This window comes from Thunnus albacares, chromosome 24 (genome assembly GCF_914725855.1).
Source record: "Thunnus albacares chromosome 24, fThuAlb1.1, whole genome shotgun sequence".
NCBI classification, from domain to species: domain Eukaryota; kingdom Metazoa; phylum Chordata; class Actinopteri; order Scombriformes; family Scombridae; genus Thunnus; species Thunnus albacares.
In genome coordinates, this window is record NC_058129.1 from 1,146,082 (window position 1) to 1,168,527 (window position 22,446).

The 22,446-nt window shown below is 39.0% G+C and overlaps 1 protein-coding gene across 2 annotated transcripts in view; it reads left to right on the plus strand.

Moving 5' to 3' along the window:
* The window catches only part of anos1a (anosmin 1a), a 38,365-nt gene that overhangs the window by 5,080 nt on the left and 10,839 nt on the right, over positions 1-22,446 (plus strand). For both annotated transcript variants that reach the window (XM_044345419.1, XM_044345418.1), the window contains exons 2-7: positions 1,431-1,478; positions 14,505-14,570; positions 14,774-14,996; positions 18,150-18,334; positions 19,845-19,974; positions 21,374-21,579. In XM_044345419.1, the coding sequence (XP_044201354.1) occupies positions 1,431-1,478; positions 14,505-14,570; positions 14,774-14,996; positions 18,150-18,334; positions 19,845-19,974; positions 21,374-21,579 (858 nt within the window). The remainder of the gene's footprint in view (positions 1-1,430; positions 1,479-14,504; positions 14,571-14,773; positions 14,997-18,149; positions 18,335-19,844; positions 19,975-21,373; positions 21,580-22,446) is intronic.

Sequence of the window (22,446 nt, forward strand, 5' to 3'; positions counted from 1 at the left end):
CTCTGTTTAAGGACTATATAAACTCATCTATTTTTACTTGGAGGATAAGGCTGGGGATATCATATATTTTTCTAATAGTTGACAATTCCAATTTAGGCCAAAACCAACAATTAATTGATATACATATGTAGTTTATTCAGCCCAGTATGATAGGAATCACATTCATATTGGATTCATCTGTAGCACAATGGTGGATGGGTGTGTAGTGCAACCCGACTTTGGTGAAGGAGGACCAGACCTGCCTTTCTACCTTTCTATGTTCAGATATTGTGGAAAGAAAAAACTGTTAAAAAAAAACTCACTAAATGTAATCTTGGGTTTTGCAGTTTAGGCTTATTCCTCCGTGTCGTTGAGCTCCATTGTTGTCCAAAAACAATTAAAAACATGTCAGTGAGTCACACTGTTGCACTGGGTGACATGTTCCTTCATAACCATGAACACACACACTGTAGTTTATTTTTCAATCCCACACACACTGTCCTGCTGGCACAAATACTCACTAGAGCATCAAATGTGGATTAATCCGCCACTGAAAATAGTCCTCAACGAATACAATATTTCCTCCTGGTTGAGTAATGTTTGTTAAAAACTACAGTGACCAGCTGCTGTAGGAAATCACTGAGACTTTATGAAACTTTATATTTGTGAGCGTTTTTTAAAGATTTATATCTTCAGTAGGAACAAACAGACTTGAGGCTGTGTGCCACAGACAGTGTAGAAGAGTCAGAAAATATTGAGAGACAGAATAAGAAGAATATAGAATGAAGCCAGCCTGATCCTTTAACTTGGGCAAACAGAGGAATGTGGGTGAAGAAAGAAAATCCTGCCCCACATTAAAACTTGTGCATAAATTGAGTTATTTAAAGTGGATAGAGGAGATGTATGGCGGTGTTTGAAATACATAATATAATTTATGGATTTATTTTGTTCAGTATAAATCCATGAACTGAATACACTAGGAAGAATCCATTGTGGAGTGTGGCACCTTTAACAAATCTAAGCTATAAGAGGAATACTGATCAGACACCAGTTTGCCTCTGAAGTCACACTGGAAAAATAAATCTACTGTATTACCATCTCATGTGACTTGACTAGTGATCCTGGATCTGCACTCATTATTTTTCAGCATGTGGCCTGAGGCTCACAGTGGGGAGCCATGAAGGACGTGAAGTCCCACAAACCGAGAGAAGAAAAACAGTCATTTGTCTTTATACTGAAAAATAACAGTTGCGCTGCGCAAAGTGTGAACTCTGAAGCTCTGTTATGCTCTCTTGACAAACTGTAATTATGTTGCCTGCCTCTGAGCTGTGGCAGCACTGTAACCTATAATTAGGGCATTAAAATGTATTCCTCTGCACTTAATTCAATTAGATCAGCTTATTCATTTGTGCTTCTCTCTTTGTCTCCCTCTTTTTTATTCTCCTCTTCAGAATAATGGATCCTTGGGCTGGTGTCATAATCATAAACAGTGCGCAAAGGTATGTAACACATACACCAGTGGTTCCCAAAACATGGCAACTCCCCATACACACACACACACACACACACACACACACACATACATACATACATACACTTACATGTGCACCTTTTACATAAAAAAAAATGACACTATCGACACTTATAAGAGTTTAGCAAATGAACAAAACAGACAATAGTGATTTATGCAAAATATATGACAGATATGAAATAATGTATTAAATGATATGAAATCCTAAATAAAATCACTCAGACAATAAGACTGTTGTGGTGCAGATTTTCAAATAAATATTTAACTTTAAGGCCCTGTACACCCACACAGATGATTTGAATCATTTTGGCTGATCTCAGGACTCTGTGGGTTGTGTACAGGCTGACATCTCCTTTATTGTCCTGTTAGATTTGATACAACTGTTCAGGTGAAACAAATGACACCTTTAACATTCTTGTTAGTACATGTGACAATGGTGACATCATGTAATTACCAGCATAGCTCCACCCAGTTTCAACCTGAGCAGAAGTGTAATCAGCCAGAATAAGTGATGAAACTGCCTGTGTGGGTGAGTAGGAGCCATTCCTCAATTGAAAAGTTGAATTTATAAGAAATAAACAACTTGCTTAGTTCAGTTCACCAGGGTTTTTGCTGCTATAGTCTTAGTATGACCAGCATCTTATGGTAGGTAATGTATGCAAATGTTAAATGGAAATTGCTATGTAACTATTACTGAGTCACTATGTTTTAACATTTAACATTATCCTGTAATTGTAACTACTGGCCACAGAGGCCGCTGTTCAGCAAAAGTTACATTGGCTCGCCTTAAACTAAACAACAAATAAAAGTTATGAAGCTAAATGGTTATTTTTCTTTCATTCTGCTCAAGTTAGTTTACATTAGAGGTTTCTAAGGATAAACACAGATATTTCTTTTACTAACCTTTCTTAGTCACTTGAAGTACTTTGCTAGCTAACGGTAATGATTATTTCTAGTGGTTTACTATTGTTACGACATCCACGACTTTGTTCAGGTCTCGCTACCAGGAGTGGTTAAATTTCGCTACCTGCTGACGATATGATTGCAATAAGTCCTCCAAATTAAATCACAAAATAAATCGATGGTCCATGCACTCCAGAATAAAGTGTTTTCTGTTCTGGTGCACCTATCAGCAGTAACTGGCAAGACAACATCATTTGTCTGTGCTTTCCAAAACCTTTACACATTAAAAAATAATGTTTTATGATGTGACAATGCTGTGGTTAACGTCTGGTTTGGTTTAGGCACAAAAACCACTCATTTAGGGTTGGAGAAAGATCATAGTTTCAGTTTAATACACAGCAAATAAACTAGGCTACACAAAGCGTAGTTTTGTCAGGATTTGGCTATGTTACGCATTGCTGTAATAAACACAGTAGAAGAAGTAGAGGTTGTGAACTGGAAACAAAACCAGTCGCTTTTGCCATCTATGAGAGAAAAATGGAAAGGTCTTCAGGAATTTGTTTCAATTGGGCAAGTGATAATTGTTCTTTCATATCAGCTAGTATTGGCCATATTTCATGCTATCCGGAGATGAAGACAACAGAAACTGCTGATCAGTTGTGAGTAAAATATTTGCTATGTGAGAACTTATTTGCAAAAGTGTTTCCACCTCCCATTTAGTGCATTAACTCTCTTTAAAAAAGGGCAAAAACCACCTCAAGCGAGTGCAGAAACTTGCAAAATTAAGGTTTTTTTTTCCATCAACCTTTTCTAATGCGATACTTCAAAATGCACATAAAACATGCTGATAGAAACACAGCTAGTGACTGACAACTGACCACTATGATACTGTACAATGTAACTACTGTTCTCAAGATATATCCTTGCTCCTAAGGGAGCTGTTTTATCTCATGATATCTCTCTCTTGATCTTACTTGGCACCCAGCCCGGGGATTCTGTTCATATTGGATGATAGTCCTTTTTCACAGCAGACATTTTGACGTGTCAAAGCAGGAAAAGCACAGGTGCAATTAATATCAGTAATGATGTCTGAATCTCATAATCTCATTAATTTCATTATGGCTTCCTTGGACACTTGAATGAACCTGAGCCATTGTTAATGTTATCAGTTCCACCTGTGCTTTTCCTGTTATAACAAGTCCAAATGTGTGCTGTGGAAAAAAGTCTATTCTGCAGCTCACGATTTCCATCCACTGTCAGCATTTAGTGCTGGTGCAGGAGGTAGTGTGTAGTAGAGAGGTGGGGAGAAAGTTAGGATGCAGGTGGTGGGTGGATAAGCAGTGGAGCATGAAGTTTGTGTCCCATCACAGACATTCCATTTTTTTTAACTTGCTAACTTTCCTTGATAGGGTTGTGGCATCACTGTGAACCAGGAAAACTCAAGAGCCAGAAAGAATTTAGTGTTACCATGACAACTAGCAACCATTTGCTGTCATCATCAGTCTTGGCTGCAACATAATTGCATATTTAACAGAGTTTTTAATATGGTGACTTTTATTTTTATGGCATATTTCTTCCATTTTTATTGTTTTGAAAAAAAAAATCGTAAATTTAATTGCGCATGATTTTTAAAATTTTGTTTCTATTAAAAATGTACAGTAAAAATACAAAGAAATCTTGCTTCACCTTTCGTCCTTCTTTGCTGCAGCACCCAATTAGGAAACCACTGACATACTCAACACTGCACTTTATATACACATTCACATGCCTGCAGCACAGTTTTTATGTTGATATCATGTAATGATCTGCATTAAAGCATCCATTTAGCTGATCTGTCTAAAGATAGGAAGTCATATGGGACTGCTGGTATAATAAATCACTCTACCTCCAAGTGTGTGAACAGTGTATGTGTGTGTGTGTGTGTGTGTGTGTGTATGTGTGCGCCCGGCTGCTTGATATGTTCGCAGGCACATGAGCATCTTTATATGTTGTTTGTGCCTTCTGCTGCAATAAATCATCCCACATGCAAACCAGTATGTGCACTGTATGTGTGTGCATGTGTAAGCCTGTATGTATTGATGGATGCTGGTGTACTGTAGTGGTTATTACCCATTTCTGAGCTGCACCATTCATCATCAAACTTGCGCTTTATTCTCTGACATCCTATACATCACAGCGGTTTCCCAATAATATATCAATGTTCATGAAAGAGGCAGACAGTAATGGATGGAATACACACTTGGAAAGCTCCCTCCATGATATGTTATTCATATCATAAAACTCCGCCTGCTAACTTTCATGATATTATGCTCATGTGATTTTTAATTTTAGTTTTAGTGTGCGACTACTTAGCCTCGGTGTGTTTAGATATTTAAGACCCCCCACTAGGAATATCGTCTTCGTTTTGAGCAATAGAGATATTAACACGCCTTAGCAGCCTCTCACTTTGGTTACCATGCGATCCTAGTGATGGGTAATTGTGATGACATGTTAGCGCATTAGACGTCTCCCCAGCTGCATTATTAAGAGCTTCTAAAGTGAGATATCCAGGCCGTTTAATGAATGATCACAGGGAGGAAATGTTTTCATGTCGGTATGAATTAGTTCACGAGAGCTGCTTCGTCCTATAGTGTGTGGTGTTTTATCAGTACAGTAATGTTCTGTTGATCTGTGTATTCCGCACAGTGAATATATAGAATAATAGTAATATCTTTATGATATGGTGCTGCAGCCTGAATTCTTCTCTTAAGCATCTTCTGATATTCTACCATCTACAGTACAGATGTAATAAAACTTCATATGAAATCAAGGCTTTTACCTGGATTTACCTAATCTGTTTCTCTTCATGAAATCAAAGTGTTTTTTTCATTTAGTGCAGCTCCTGTCTGTATGTTGTTTTTTGTGCATATATTTATTATATAACTCATGCACTGAGGCAGATGAAGGAGAAATCACTGCAGAAACTTGCTTCAATGGACTAAATAACAGCCACCAATTAACTCATTGCACACTCATATTTGAAATTTAAAAAGCTTCTCACACTAGCAAACATGCATATATACATATGCAATTATGCAGCAGATAATGAAGACAAAGATAAAGGCAAGCATTTTATAATTTTGATGATAATGACAGTATTTTCAGTTTCATCCCTTGTACAGACTTTAAAGGTGACCTATTGTGCTTACATTCATATTAAACATGGCCAAAGTGTCAAATAATGAGGTAAAGATATGTTAAAGTTAAAAACACTGGCTTCAGACTGCTCTGAACGCTCGGTTTCCAACGTTTTTTTCTACTTTCAGCTCGAGCCGACGTCAGCTTGTGATGGATTTCTTTATATGGTCATCTGCTCTTCACACAGCGTGCCAGTTCACTGCTCTGCTCCGCTAACATTATGGCTTTTTTCCATTGTTTTGGGGGTAGACACATCAACCATGACTCTATTACACAGCAGGGCAAAGTAAAATAAGTTGGAAGTGGGCTGGTTGTCTGCAGCTCTTCGTCAAACATCATCATCACTGTGGCTGTTTCTGCTTGTACTGTTCTTATTTCTAACTGATGTGCTCAACAAACTCTCCATATGTTGTTGTGTTGTCAGGTTTCAAGTGCTGCTAAAGAAGCTCTGCTAATTTAAAAGGCACACGTTTCATTTCCTGTAAATTCTTCAGGATAAAAGTCTCCTGTTATTTAGTCATTTAAGAGCTTTTAATATGAAGCAGTAAAGTAGGAAATGCTGGATTTGTATCAGCGGCAACTTAACACGACCTTGATATGACTACCCCTCAGCAGGCTGCCAGAAAGCTGGCCAATCAGAACAGAGTGGGCTCATCAGGAGGGGGGCCTTAAAGAGACAGGAGCAAAGCCTGCCTGTTAGAGACAGAGGCTGAACTGAGGGGCTGCATAAAAGGCCATTATAAGATAAATATGGAGTTTTTTGAACTGTAAATCATGCAAAGCTACTCTAGTGGAGGTCAAAAATGAAAATATAGAGCTGGAAATGAGCATAATAGGTCCCCTTTAACAAACTATATGAGAGGAACATGTCATGAAAAATATAGAAAATTGCCAGCCTTATCCTTGAATGTAACATTATCTAAAATCGACAATTTGGTGGATTCTTGGCTTTGATTGAGCTATTTTTTGTCCATCTTATCTGGCAACATTATTTGTGTAGATCTGAGTTCTGCATGGGCCTAAAGTTGAGACCCAAATCCAGCCTATGCCTGCGTCTTTGAGACCTAAAGTGGCTGAACTGGTGCCGCCCAACTTTACTCTAAACCCACCCTGAAGCTATATGTTTGCTTTATCTCATCAATCACTGACAGTCAGTTCGCTAGGCCAATGCAAATACTGTCTACACTCTCTCTTTCACTCTTTCCACTTGGCGTTGTGTTCTGCTACTTGACACATACCTGATGGGTTTGGCAAAGTATTTTGTTATAATTAGTAGTTTTCAAATACAATTAAAATTATAAATGAATGTCTTTCTTTCTCTCTCTGACTGTCGTAATATCTACATCCATCATTTGTTCCAAATAGATACACAATGCACAAGAGACAGAGTGTAACCAATGCATTGCATTAGCCTGGCAATCTAACTGTCAGTTATGGATGATTTCTTCTTTCATTGTTGTGCTTTACAACAATATAATATGCCAAAAACTATGAGACATACTACTATATCTGTAATCCCAAACCAGGAACTATTACTACCATACTGCTGAGTTTAGCTTGCTAAATAATGACTATAATTTGTTTGAAAAAATTCTTATATTGTGCCCAAGGTTACCCCTACTCTTGTGTACAGGTAGACTTTAAGAAGCCTGTCCACTAATAACATGAAAATAGCCAGCTTCCCCCTAGCCTTATCACTGGACCCTTATCTTTGATTCCACTGCTAACTTTCTGAAATGAAAACACCAATGTGAGAAGTAGTCCAGCATGCTCAGAATGACATTTTGATTTTTATCTCCACTCATTTTGTGTGTATAGAGCAGTGTTACCCTTTAGTGACTTTTAGTTTAGAGAGCCCTTCAAATGACACTCGTGTTTAATGGTGGTTAATTATGAAATGAGAGGCTCTTACAGCGTGATGAGAAATCGATGCTTTCCTCTAAAGGATTCATCACCGAGAACAATTTACTCCAGAGCAGCCTCATCCTCTGTGCACTTAAGTTTTCATCAACGTACAGCAGCAGAGCTTTAAATGTAGACGCGGTAAAAAAAACTGTCAGAGTTGCTCTGTGATGACAGGTGCTCTCTGAAGTATTGCCACGGAACTTGCAGCTTTTTCATCTTGTCTGCAGCATCTTGATCAAAGGCCACTTTTCATTTACGGAAGCTGCAGCTCAGCTATGTCAGGGCTATGGTTGGCTTTGTTCAGACACATTGTTTTGTGTTTTGGGTTCATTAGATGACATTATAGCTGATCATTTCTGGTTTGGAAAGGCATGATATCTCCCCTTTAATTTGTCTTTGCTACTGCTATATTACATATGTTCACATATTTGAGGAGGTCATGTGACCTGAAACCACAGCATCCACAGATATCTGATTAAAAAGCTCAACTAGCTTACTTTGTGTTGGTGTAGTTGTTTCTATGGTGAAGATATTCAAAAGCACTGATGTTTATGTGAACTTATCTGTACAATCATACAGGTTATTAAAGTCACATTCTTCATAAATGATCACTGAACCAGATGGTTTTGACTTTGTTGGTCTGGAATCTGATATATCAACATAATTAAAACACATCTTTTCACCCATGTAATACATTTCATGTAACATATTTTATGGATAATATAATTTGGCATCATGTGCTTGTTACACAATAATAAGCATATGTCATGGGAACCTGGGCTGTATGTAATAGCGTATCTGACCTAATGAGTCTCCACTTTGTGACCCTGTGTTTAGGATGAAGAAATATTGTATAAGCACGTTTTGAACAGCCATACTCAGACTACTTCTGTTCAGATATAATATTTTATTGACACATAATAAAACACAAACACATTCTGACAAGTCACATGATTAACAGTAACATGAGCAGCTGGTGCTGTGTGGAAGAAATGATCTAATTTGTGCTACTGTGTAAGTAGCGCTGGATGTTTGCCGTAGAAGAAAAGTCTCACTTGTTCCTTCAGCTCTGTCAATTCTAATAAAACTATTCAGATATTTGCTAAAATGTAGGCGCAAGATATTCATAAGCAGCAGATGTCAGTGTACACATCATACATCCCCACTTCAGGTATAGACAGGAAGTTAAAAGTGAGAATGACTTGAGAGCACTTCCTTGTTGTTGAAACACATACGGTCAATAACAAATATCTGCATATGAAGACCAGCTATAGGATTTGATCATTTCTAAGTTTTGCTCCCCCCAGTGGTAAGATGCAAAAAAACTGTTAAGTGCACATGTTTTTTGGTTAAATACAGAAGCAGAGGCACTTAATTTTACATAAGATCAAACATTATATACATTATTATATTTCAATTCAATTCAATTCAATTTTATTTATATAGCGCCAAATCACAACAAAAGTCACCTCAGGGCACTTTTCACATAAAGCAGGTCTAGACTGTACTCTTTAATTTACAGAGACCCAACAATTCCCCCTTGAGCAAGCACTTATATCAGTGTCAACAAAATGCTCTGACACACAGCGTTTCAAAAGCCCCACCTCCACCCCGGCATCCATGAGTCTACCCTCTCCTAGGGGGGAAGTTAGTATCATCACTCCCCACTCACCTGCTATGCAAAGCTCAGTGTTTGTGTTTCCTTGTGGGGAGTGAAGAGGTCAAAGCTTAGATGCAAACATTAATGCTGTACATATTCTACATTTGAATAATAATCTGCTCCATGTGAGTTGGAAAGTCATGAAGTTGTCCCTAAGGTAACAAAAACTGAATACATTCAAAAGCCCTTGATTTAATTGACCTAAAACTCACATATTCATCAGGACAGCATGGTGGCTTTGTGAAGCACAGTTTATCTGTGACATGGGCACAAAAGGTGTGAATACTAGACAAAGGCACTGATTAAAAATGATGGTGACAACTTGTCCTCTGTGAGCCTACGCTTACCCACAACACCCCTCTCTGCATGTGTACCTTTTGAGAACCATAATTCCAGACTAATAAGTAGGTTGGCATGTTCAATCATGTAGTCAATGCTCAAACACAAGAAAATATTATAAATAGCATGATAAGTGTCACATGGGTAAGACTGATTTGCAGTTCACACTGGAACTTGGACCTTGTGAAAGAAAAAATTGCAGCATGTATTTATTTAATTTGCAATCAGATTAGGTAATAAATCAGATTAAGACAAGAGATAAGACTTCTGTAGAGATAAAACCAGGTGAAACATCTTCCAGGTGGTAAAAAGGAAGCAAAACTCAAAGTTTTAATTTGGGTTACTTTGTTGTTAAAATCAGGGTTTAGTTTTGGAAATATTCCTGATGTCTTATTTTAGGCTGCTACTGTATCAATCCCTGTATCGATACATCCCCGTCCAGCTCTTCAGCTCAGAGAGGCCTGATGAGAAGCTTGTTGAAGCTTGTTGCTGTGAGACAGCCCATCACTTTGGCTCGTGATCATTTGGCCCCCTGTCGTCCTCACGGGCCCCGGTGGTAATGAGTGCTTGTTAATCCTTCTGTCACTATCTCCTCCAGGCAGACAGCCATTTGCAAGTGCCAGAGTTGATTAGCAACACACTCCCACACAGTCCAGTTCAATTCAGCCTTTTTAAAAGAGCTTAAGATTGCACTACTGTAGCATTGGAGCAATGGAGGGACATCATGCACTGACACTGGTGTCTTAGCTCACAACCTAGACAATTGGCATTGAGCATGGTGTAACAACCTTCTTTCAGTAGCGCTTGGCAGTCATTAGTGGACTTTAATATTCCCTACAGCCTTGTTGTGATGTTTGACTGAGAGCCAGACATCCTTTTCTTTCAGTCGTCCTCGCCTCAAAACTCACATTTTCAAATGTATAAAAGTACTTGTGAAATAATTTGCTTGCAGTCTGTTCCTCGGAAAAGGCTGAGGTCTTGTCTGTGGATGTTTAAAGGTCTGGAACACTTTCAAAGACAATGCAAGTTGTTGAAACAGGAAGCCAGAGACAAACACAGGGCCTATTTCCCCTCTGAGGGGTTCGTCTGGGCAGCGAATCAAACAGCGTGGAGCACCAAAAGAACAGCATTTTGCACGGTCAGCAGAGAAGTTGTTCGCCCCATTATCTCTGGTTGGTCATGGAGGAGCGCACCACTCCCCGCCAAAACACACACACACACACACACAGTCAAATAAACACAAGTCATGTTCTGTGACCCAGAAGAACGGATTGAATCCCAAACTAATTCCAATTTGGTGCTGAATTCTGCAGTAGAGACAAAAATATCTCTGTTGTCTTCACTACCAGTGGGGACTTAGGTGCTTTCTCAAATCTCTCTCAACCGCATCACAAAGTTCCCCCCAGTCAGCTTTATTTGCGGTATAGTGGGTTGGAATGCTTGGTTTAAGCTTGAAATGGGGCGGAAAACTAACTGACACTGAGGTACAATGGGAATGGCACGAGAGTGGGAACGTCAGTCTAGATTAGCGGACGAGTCTTCCCGTGGAGACCGAGGAGGAGAGATGGGAGATGGCAGGGCTGGCACAGGGCTATCAGACATGCTTGGAGGAGTCTTCATCGCAGAGGAAGAGAGAGCTGTACGCCACGTGTACAGTGTAGACCACTTTTTCTCTCCCCTCTTCACTCACACCCCGTAGTGGTGCACATTACTGGTTCTCAGGCGACATAGAAAAAGATCTGCTAACATCACAGGATGAGGATAATAGCAGAACATAACCACGCACCATTTCATCAAAATGTGTCATCACAGTAAATTCAAATAAGTTCAAGGAAGGCTTTTGAAAGTAATAATAATAATAGTAAAATTTTCTCACTCTTGCAAACAAGCTGAATACATAAGCAATAACTCGCTCAATTCAATAAACTCAGTACCAGTAGCTTATGATGGCTAATCTTAGCGAAGTTTAGATAGAGATTGTCATGTAAGTGACATTACTTTGTCAAGTCACTGGCTTGGTAACTCTTCTTTTATTGAGCTACATTATGGTTTGACTTCTACCATGATCCTATAATTATACATTTTGGCTACAGTGACAGTTGTTTAGCAGAAGTTTTGCTTAAAGGAATCAGGAGCCCAAATTAATATTGAAACATGTTTTTCTTGCTGTAATCATTCCTCCTGTTCATACTGACCATTAGAAGATCCCTTTCATAATGCACTGACAGTGTAAGTGATGGGGGACAAAATCCACAGTCCTCCTTCTGTACAAAGATGTATTTAAAAGTTTATTTGAAGCTAATATGAAGCTTCAAGTAGATCAAGATCAAATCAAGTAGATATCTTTCAGTCTTTTTGTTACTATACTTCCACCGCGGCTCAACAGGGAAACACTGTCTGAGGAAACACAAAGAGGGAATTTAAAGCTAAAAAGACTGTAAATGTGTCAGATATCCACTTGATATGACTAACTCAGACTGATGAAGCCTCACCCCCCCCCCCCCATTGGTTTCCATTTTCTTTATTTTCAATATAACTTTCAGACTCACAGTGAACACATCTGCTTTTATTGTTGTCAGGTCAACTTTCATTATTGCTGTTGAGTGACACACATTATGACGTAAGTCATACAAGTTCAAAGTCTTTTCATGTCGTGAAATGAATTCAAAACAACAGCTGTCAGGAGGGTCAGAAGGAAAAAAAACACACTAGTTATGCTTTGGGAAATTTGCTTTGGGTTGTATCCATCATATCAGTGTCAGATTAGAGTAATTAAAAGATAATATCAGTGTGCGGTTAAAGAAAATATAGCGTTCTATAAACAATAATTTTTATTGTATCATGGCTGTTGAGTAATGGTGCAGGCTTACAGAGTTAATGGAGCCGTGTCATATATTTTTATGGCTATTTAACATAAATGTGGGATTCACCATATGAATATTGTAATGTTAGACTGAGTTGAATGTGCACATGTCAGGGTTGTGGTTGGGCGAATGAGGGGTACTTGAGGAATATGGAGCAGAACTTTTATACTTGCAGGGTTGCAGAAATGAAGAGCCTGAGGCAAACTCAGTTAGATCTCCCGCAGTTTGTGTGTAAACTGAGCAACATCAGCTGTATTTAAAGGTGGGCCTCTTTCCCCACCGATTTATTCATAGTTTCCTACAACTATTACGACCCCCTCACACACAACGTACACACACACATCCCTTCAAAATCTTTAACAGCTGTTAAAAATAAGCCTGTTCACCTCATTCACTAGGAGACAACATGCCCAGGGAAGATGAGAAATCACCGTCCTTGCCAGATCTTTTATAAAGCAGACACTCCCTTAGCTCTGGACAAAACAAGTTATTTTTACTCTGTATCCTTTAAAGTCTCAAAAATTAAAGCATATTAATCTCGACATGAGTAACATCCTGTCCTAAATGGCTCTAAAGTTCCTTTTCCACTGCTGGGACTTAAAAGTTCACAGTTTGTCTTAAAACAGCAGTCAGGTGTCCGTATGAACAGTGAAAGAGGTTTTATTGGCTGTAATCATTCCTCTTCTTCATACTGGCTCTTAAAAGATCCCCCTCAAATGTGCTTTCAATGTGGGGGCCAAAATCCAAAAAATCTTCAAAGCGTATTGTCTGGCTGTGTGTTCTATCTCAATTTCTTCCAGTCAAACATCGACTTTGTTGTAGTTGTCTTTGTTGTGATGTGAGGTCACGAGTGTTTCACGAATCAGACACTGCACTGAGACCTAATTAGAGCAGCTTTGGACATGACTGCACAGGGAGTCTTCACCCCTGAAATGTCCTTAACATGAAAAGCCGCTAAAAAAAAACATTTGTAGAAAAGCAGCTACAACATTTTATTATGAAAGATGTAAAGAGAAAGTGATTCTGGATTCATAGGTTCAGAGTACCCTGTCAAAAGAAACTTTTCTCCACATTGATATTTGTGAAAATGATTGCTGAGGAAGGCAGTCAGCTTAGGGAAAAGCTCAGTAAGCGAATCTTGTCTTCAGAATATTTTTTATCACAGATGCACTCAGCAATCTGTAGTTAAATCAGAGATTAATAGAACTTGTGAGAGGCCCTAGCTGCAATGCATTAAAGGAAATAAGTTTACCACGGTATGCACACTCTGAGGGTACATTAGCAGTGACCATAACTGACTCCTGCTGAGAAACTGATTCATCCCTTAAGAAGATATCATGACAACAGTTGCCGAGCTCTATGAGACCATGAATATGTCATATTCTCTGTAGATCTCAGCAAACAGCTCATAGTGCTTCTTCTAACTTTCAGACAACTTTTCTTGTCCTTGTGATGTTGCTGTATATCGCTCTCTTCCCCACTGTTTTCTCACCACGGCATGAAATTACAATCAGTGTACCCTCACTCCCCTGGGCCCCCTCTGCTTACTGGTGCAGGATTCTGCTTTATGGTATAGAGGGCGATGCAGTTAATTAGTGACATGCTCCAGAAGCAGCCTGAGAACGCAGGACAACATTCATTAGCTTTCCTCTTATTTTATATCTCCGCTGCAATGTAAATGGAGCAGTTCATGTCATATTCACTCTAATGGTAGTACAACTGTGAGGAAAATAAAGCATGTGCTTACATGTATCTACATTTACACTCTCTTACGGACTCTGGATACTTTGCCTTTGTCTCATCACTTTTTGATCAAATAATAGATCAAAAATGGCAAATTTTCCCTAAATGTCAGATGTTTAATTACTTCATCCAACCTTATCTTCAAAATATCTAATTTGCTTTGAAAATGTATTTTGGCGGAAACAAACTGACTAATTGGATAATATTTACTGGCAATGTTTTTGGTCAGTGCTTCAAGCTTTAATGATAAACCTCACAGTCTGAATAATCATATTAGCATGAAATGGGGCTGTTTCACGGGATAAGATTATCCAACACTTACTAAATGAAACCTTTTTACTCCTAATCAATGCACAGTGATATGCACCTCAAAATCTCACACTTGTTTCTTTTACTTCCACAGTGCCTGGAGCCCTGCAAAGATTCCTGGGTGATGAAGAGGAAAAGTAATTGCAGAGAGCTGTGTGAGGTACACTGCGACACACAGTCACATTGCATATGTGATCAGAGCCTTTTGTAGAACCCTTCCCATTAAAATAAATGAATACGTAATCTTGGAACCCATGACGGTCAATATTAACATTAGAAACAATGAAAGGTCCTTGAGCCACTGTTTATTTTCAAGGGTTACTCTGTCAGTCACGCTAACCAGTCTCCCCCTGACCTATCCAGCGGGTGTTTCCCAAGAAGCACTGGGAGTGTGTGACCAGCTGTGAGTTCCTTCAGTCAGTGTTGGCGGTGAAGCAGGGCAGCTGTCCACCTCCAGAGAGAGCCAGCGGCTTTGCAGCCGCCTGCGTGGAGAGCTGTGATCATGACCGAGAATGCTCCGCTCAGAAGAAATGCTGCTCCAACGGCTGCGGCCACACCTGCCAGTCTCCTAAAGACCTCTACAAGGGTAAATAGAGCTATGAAGAAGAAGCCTAACAGAAATATATTTATCCAGCATGTTACCCAGTCAGGAGAGAACAGTGGTGGAAAATAACTAAGTACATTTACTCAAGTACTGTACTTAAGTATAATTTTGAGTATTTCCATTTGATGCTACTTTCTACTTCCACTCCACCACATTTCAGAGGGAAATATTGTACTTTCTACTCCACTACATTTATTTGACAGCTTTAGTTACTTTTCAGATGGAGATTTGACACAATGGATAATATAACAAGCTTTTAAAATACAACACATTGTTAAAGATGAAACCAGTGGTTTCCAACCTTTTTGGCTTTTGACATCTTACATAAAGCAGTGTGTAGTCGGGGTCACATTTCACATGTTTATGAGTTGTTAACAGCTCCACCAAATAGTGATTTTTCCCTCTAAACTTCTCACATGCTTTCATTTCAATAAATGTTCACATCATTCAATATTTCAGCAAAAATCAAAGACCCCTAGGTTGGGAACCACTGGACTAAACTAGCTAACTGTATATAAAGTAGTGTAAACTAGCTCCACCTCCAGCAGCTACAACAGTAACATGCTGCTCTAACACTGATGCTTCACTATTAATAATCTAATGATGTCATATATAATAATATATCAGTCAGAGGGACCAAACCACTACTTTTACTGCAATACTTTAACTACATCAAGCTCATAATACGTATGTACTTTTATTTAAGTAGGTAAGTTTTACTTGTAATGTAGTATTTTTACTTTGCTGTGTTGGTGCTTTTACTGAGGTAAAGGATCTGAGTACTTCCATAACTGGGAAAGAGCTCATTTAAAATTCTATTCTAGTTATTTTATTCTATCAGGAGTAATGTGACTTGATCTGTGAGTTCTCTGGCTGCAGTGCTGTAGCTCAGGTGTGATAATGATTATGAAAATAACATTTCCAGCAATGCTGCAAAATGGTGTGTTTTCTGCTTTGCACATATAAAAGACGCACAATTGCATTGTTTCCTCAATTTTTGTTTAAGTCTCTATCACTAAAAGAGGACCTTGTTCACTGTTAACAACAGCACATAAAATGAGCCTTGCCATAGAGAAATAATGTTGTCCTCACATAGATTGTTACCAAGTTGCTAAACCTAAAGGAAGTCAAACCTCTGTGGTTAAACCTGCAGCAGAACTTTTACAAATAAATTGCCAAAGGAGTTCACACAATACTGATTAAGCCTATCACCTCCAGATAAATCTCTCTGTATTTCACAGTACTCAGAGTTTTAAATCTGGTGTTGGGTTTGACATTCCTGCACTGGCTGGATGAATGTTACTGTGCATACTCTATGGACAGAGCATATGCACTAGAGACTTCTGCTAGCCGAGCCGGCTAACTTCCATTTAGCTCTCTGCTAGCTTGAAGGGGGATAAAATAATTTTGTCTCTTCTAGACTTTCCAAATGTTCATTTTGTGGGGGTTGTGTGATGCTCAAAACAATTTGTCAACCATTTTACAGCTGCAACAGTAGCAACAGAGTAGGTTATGGTGGAGCCTATGACGTAAGCGCATCAACAGTGTTTCTGTAATTACTGTCACTGAAAGGGGTGACAAGGGGGAGACAAAAGTCCCACATTCCAGCTTTAAATCAGGATTTAAAAACAAATGTTGTCTTTTGGTAGGAAACAGGATGCAAACAACAGTCTCATCCGTTAAAGTGCCACACTCTGTCGAGCCAACCATCCATCCCTACGTCCTCTGTGATTTAGTGGTGCCAGAACCACTTCTGTCTTTGTTCTTGGCAGACAAGAGTCATACTTCACATGATCATACGAGGTCCTTCTCAGGTTAATTTTAGACATTTGAACAAAATATATAATTGTATTCCTCTTTGCTGTAGACCTCTGTTCTTGTCCAAAAACTATTAAAAAATCATTCATGAGTCACACTTTGGATACACACAATACTTGTTAGTAGATCACTTCACTGTTGGTTTGGCTCTGCACATGAGAAAAATATATTATGAAAAAATAGAGAAAATTGCCAGCTATATCATTTAAAAACTCATTTTTACTAGTTTGCAGAATGTCCGCTGGAGGAGCCGGTTGCTACACATGCACCACCTGTGGCAGCGTTTTAGATCTGCAGATGAAGACATATCAGTGTCACTTACAGGCAAAAAACAGCAAGAGCTGCAGCAGTTTTAGCACTTGTGCCGCCTCCAGGCAACAACTGTTATATAACTGCAGCAGTAACACTCACTGCATAGAGATGGTGCAGTTATTACACTTTCAACACCTATTACTCTCTTCGCCCGAAGATAGCGCACATCTGCACATCTAAACTGCAACTGTTATTACTTTACATGCAGTGTGTGCACTGAGACCTTGTATTATGAACACTGAAAAATAATAATGATCATGTATATATGTAAAAGAATCTTTAGATTGATGAACTATGCAATGAACTGAATGTGCTACAAATGTTATTATTATTATGTAAATTATGTTATTAAACTCATCATCGTCATTATTAAGTATTATATGCTGTGACATGACTTTAAACTGTCATAAACTTCCTGTCAACCTAAAAAAAACATGTCATCCCGGCCTCCCCTGCGCCGTACCTTAGATAAATGAAGTAATTCCAGGTAGAACATCTCTTGCTAACAGTGTGGCTGTGCTGCTGTGAGTCTGAGTGAGGTGGAGTTTGCCCTACTTAGGCCTCCATTGTCAGAGGAGGGATCAAAGTAGGGCTGAGGAAAAACACATCCCGTAAACCTGCAGCAGCAGGTTCAGGCCTCACTGGTGGTTACACACACGATGAGAGAGGAATGATATGGGAAAACTCATTTTGCCTTTCACACCGTGTCACTGAGTAAAGCTGTAAATCCTGGCAGCCTGAGGGGACACTGACTGAGCTGACCAAGTGCTGGCTGTCCTCAATATGTGTTGAGAATTATAGTATAATGGTAGCTAGGGGGTAAGAGAAAACACTATGATTCTAATCACAAGAGTTCTATTTATAGTATATACAGATTAAAAAATGTATAAAGGCTCACAAATCATCCTTTCAGCTCAGTTTTAATTGCACTTTTATTGGCTGCTGCAGCTGGTGGACACATATACACACACATATATATATTACAGGATAATGTTTCTCTCCCAGGTGCTCCTCTGAAGCCAAGGAAGGAGTTAGGCTTTGAAGAACTCTCCTCTGGTCAGCTGGAGGTACGCTGGTCCTCCCGCTTCAACATCTCAGCCGAGCCTGTGGTCTACATCCTGCAGAGGAGGTGGAACTTTGGCATCCAGCCCAGCGAGGACACCGCCACCTCCTGGCAGGTGGCTGCACAAGTTAGTTTAATGCACTGAATATTACTGCTGTGGGCAAAATGGGTGTATGTTGTTTTGTCAGGAAAAGTATGAAAAGATCTGAGGATGTATTTATGAAACAATTCTCAGTGTGCTGTTGTTACTAACTTAACCTATAGTCTCTAATTCTAACCAAACTAAAAGTAATGACCGTGTCAGTCCAGATTTATTACTATAGGTCTTTGGTCTGTGAGATTTTTAGCACTAAAACAGTTCCTGAATATATGAGAATATAGTTTAAAAGACTTAAAAACAGTCGACAGCTTGCTATTAGAAGATTTAATATCATTGAGTTTATAAAACAACTGCTTAAAATGAACATTTTGATTGATAATAGGCATTTTTGGCAGCAGACATTTCAACTTGTCATAGTAGGAAAGCAGATGTTACTAATCACATTGTTGTCCAATGTGACTACACACAGCAAGGACTTTGGAATGCTTTTACGAAGCTTATACATTTTCTGTTTTTGCTGACATTGAAAAGTTGCTCAACTCATGTATGTCAATGGAGTAGACAACATATTAGGTACACTTTTCAATATAATGCACTCCAGTACACCACCACCACCACCACCACCCACTACGACCTCAGTAATAGACATAAAATATAATTATCACCTTTCTGACAATGTCAACATAAACTGAAAATGCATAAACTCTGTAAAAGTAGAATTTATGGCAGAGCTTTTGTATTGGGTCACATCAGACTGTACATGTGTTCTTAATAAAGTGCTTGGTGAGTGTATGAATCACTAACTTTGGTTATTTTTTCAGGTAAACTGAGGGATTTAGTGTTCAAATTAACAATGTCTTTCTTCTATTAAATATCTCAGTATGATGAAGATATATGACTGACACTGCTGCCAAATGCAAGTTCAACCCATTATTCTTAAATGTCCCATGTCTGAAGCTGCTGTTTTATATAGGTTTGGCTGTCTGTCCACACTGAACTGACAATTCATGCCCCAAAAGTTAGCTTTTTCAAAAACACTCTCCAGTCTGGATACATCTGAAAACAGTGACATAAGCCTGGACGGGGGCTTTTGTGGCAGTAACGTTAGGAAGACAACTTTCTATTGGTTCAAATCCAAATAGGTGATTACACAGTACCATAAAATAGTGATTTTATTACTGTCATGCTTCAGTGCAGCAGCACAGGAATTACTGTTCACCTGGTTAACAGACAGTATTTATGAGACGTGATCAAACACTATTTTAAACTTGTTCAGTTGTCTGATAACACAAACAGAGAAATATGTAAGAAACAAAGATTAAATCTCAAATACGGCTGAATGAAAACAAAGTTTTGTTCTTGCCAACCAGTCAGGCATTTCAGTTTGGACAAAGATCTTTAGAAAAGTAGCCTGTAAAAGTTACTGTGGTCACACATTCTTCTCACACATCAACATAGTTTTCAGAAATCAGACAGGTCATGTTGTGTCTTCCTCCCTGTTTTTTTTTAATCCAACACTCCACATGATTGACGATAGACCACGGAGCAGGGAGCCAGACTGTCTGACGTCCGACCAGGCCGCTGGTACCAGTTCAGAGTGGCAGCTGTCAACACCCACGGGACCAGAGGTTTCACCACACCCAGCCGACACATCCACTCCAGCAGAGGTCAGATGCCTGGTCTTTTGTTACTACAATAATGAGGAACATAAACCCTTAAAAATTCAAAATGTACAGTGGTAAAGATCCTTTAGGAAAATGTGATAACTGATTCAGTAATAGGTTTGTCTTAGGTCTTATGTGTTACAGTCATGGTGGATGTATTGCCATTGTTTTCTACCCTGAGTGTTTAAAACATCCACAGTATGAATAAGGTGCATTTTACTACTCAACAAGAAAAGAAAGCTTTCGTCAAATTTTTTAAATGAAAATGTCAGCATAATAGATATTCCAGGGCCCACCGACCAATTGACACAGCATTTAAATGATCCTTAATTCTAGTTCTCTGGGGTCAGGTTAATCAACATATTCTGTACTGACAGAAAGTGTGAAATTCTAATTTCCCCCTCTTATTTTGACAGATTTAAAAAAAAAAAAATCACTCCCAGCGCTGCAGCATGGAAGTTTAGAAACTAGAAATTAGTTGAAATTTAACAAGATGCCAAAGTTACAGTGGCTCAGAGGGGCCAACACAAATGCAACAGACAAAACAGGCAAATGAAGATTTACATACATTTACAAACATTTCTGTATGCTGCATACAGAAATGCATATTTATCATATTTGATCAACACTAGTAATCAAAAGGCCGGCACTAGGTGTACAGCACATACCTCCAATTTTACACTCATGCAATCCTGCAGTGTTTCTATACTGTATTTGTATGTGTTTTCTGTATTTTCACTTTCTTTATGCCACATGTGCGGTCATATGTGTTTCTTAATTTGCTTGTATTAAATGTATTTGCAGTGCACTGAGTTCTCTTCATCACTGTGTAGAATCATCAAACACTTAAACAAATGAACACAATAAGAAATAAAAAATGCAGCTTGATGGTGATTGAAACATGAACTGGACAACCAATCACAGGCTAGAGGCTGAATGAAATACAGTATACAAGCATCAACACATACAAGTGGATCAGCAGAGAGCTCAGAGCAAAAGATGTTCAGTCAAGTGTCACACTGTGTGTTGCTGTATGCATGAGTGACTGCATTCATTTGCAGACAATTATGCAAAATTTCTACCTTGAAGGGATTTTTTTATTTAATCTCAGAAAAGCAAGGAGCTGTATTTATTTGTAAAACCCAGTTTTAGGAAACTTCATCAATTGAGCAAAGAAAGAAAAAGTGTGTGTCTAGACTCACAGGGTTTAATGGAATAACTGTCATATAGGGATGATGGTAGATATAACTTTATTATTGCCTGGACTGTTTTTTCATTAAAATGGTGGTTTCTTGCAAGTTTTCCAACATGACTTGAATGCAGCATCAGTTTGTAATATTACATTGTCTCAGTGCTTTGTTACTCCACATGGTGAATATTTACAACATCCCTCCACCCTCAGACCCCTCTAGTCCCCCCGCTCCCAATGAGCTGAGAGTGACCAACATGACCTTCGGCCCTGGCAGGGCGGTGTCAGCCCAGCTCCAGTGGAGCATCCTTGCCGACCTGGATGTTCCCGTCCACCACTACAAGGTCAGCTGGAGCTGGACGGCAGTCGGACAGCCCTCGGCTTCATCCCTGACCAAGAGGAAGAAGACAGTCAGAGAGGTGAGGACTGACAGATACTACAGTCCTGTTAGCTTACATCTTCTAACAGTATGAATGTGGCAGATACAGACTGGGCTACACATGACTTGCTTAAATTATATTCTGTAACAAGTGAATCCTTCAGATGTCTGACCAAGCAAATGAATTAAAGGACCAGTGTGTAGGATTTAGTGGCATCTAGTGGTGAGGTTGCAGATCGCAACCAAATAAATACCCCTCCCCTCACCCTCCCCTTCCAAGCGTGTAAGAGAAACTATGGTGGCTGTGAAACTCTCGAGAAACGCTAAAGGTCCTCTCTAGAGCCAGTGTTTGATTTGTCTATTCTGGGCTACTGTAGAAACATGGCAGTGCAACATGGCGGACTTCGTGGAAGGGGACCCTTTCTATGTAGATATAAAGGGCTCATTCTAAGGTAATGAAAACACAATGATTCTTATTTTCAGGTGATTATACACTAATTTAAACATACTTATGAAAATTATATTCCATTTCTGACAATATTTCTGCCAATACATCCCCCTAAATCTTATACACTGGTGCTTCTAATAATGGACCGAATCAAACACCCGGGCTCAGATTTAATAAGGCTGCCGCAAATACTGTCAGGGCTGCAAAACCTTGCTTTGTTGTATCTTTTAATTTTCAGATGATGTTAATGGTATGGCTGCAGTTGAACTTATATATTTGAACTCACTGCTGCTATTAAGACCTAAGGCTGGGCTGTTTAAGAGCCTAAGCTTTTCATGTTTGAAAAGCAACTGAGTGCAAAACAAGATGTGACGTTTTCAGCTACTGAGGTTGAAATAGAGGCTGAAGAAACCATGAAGAACATAGTCCACTCAAAGCGAAGGAAATACAAATGTGACA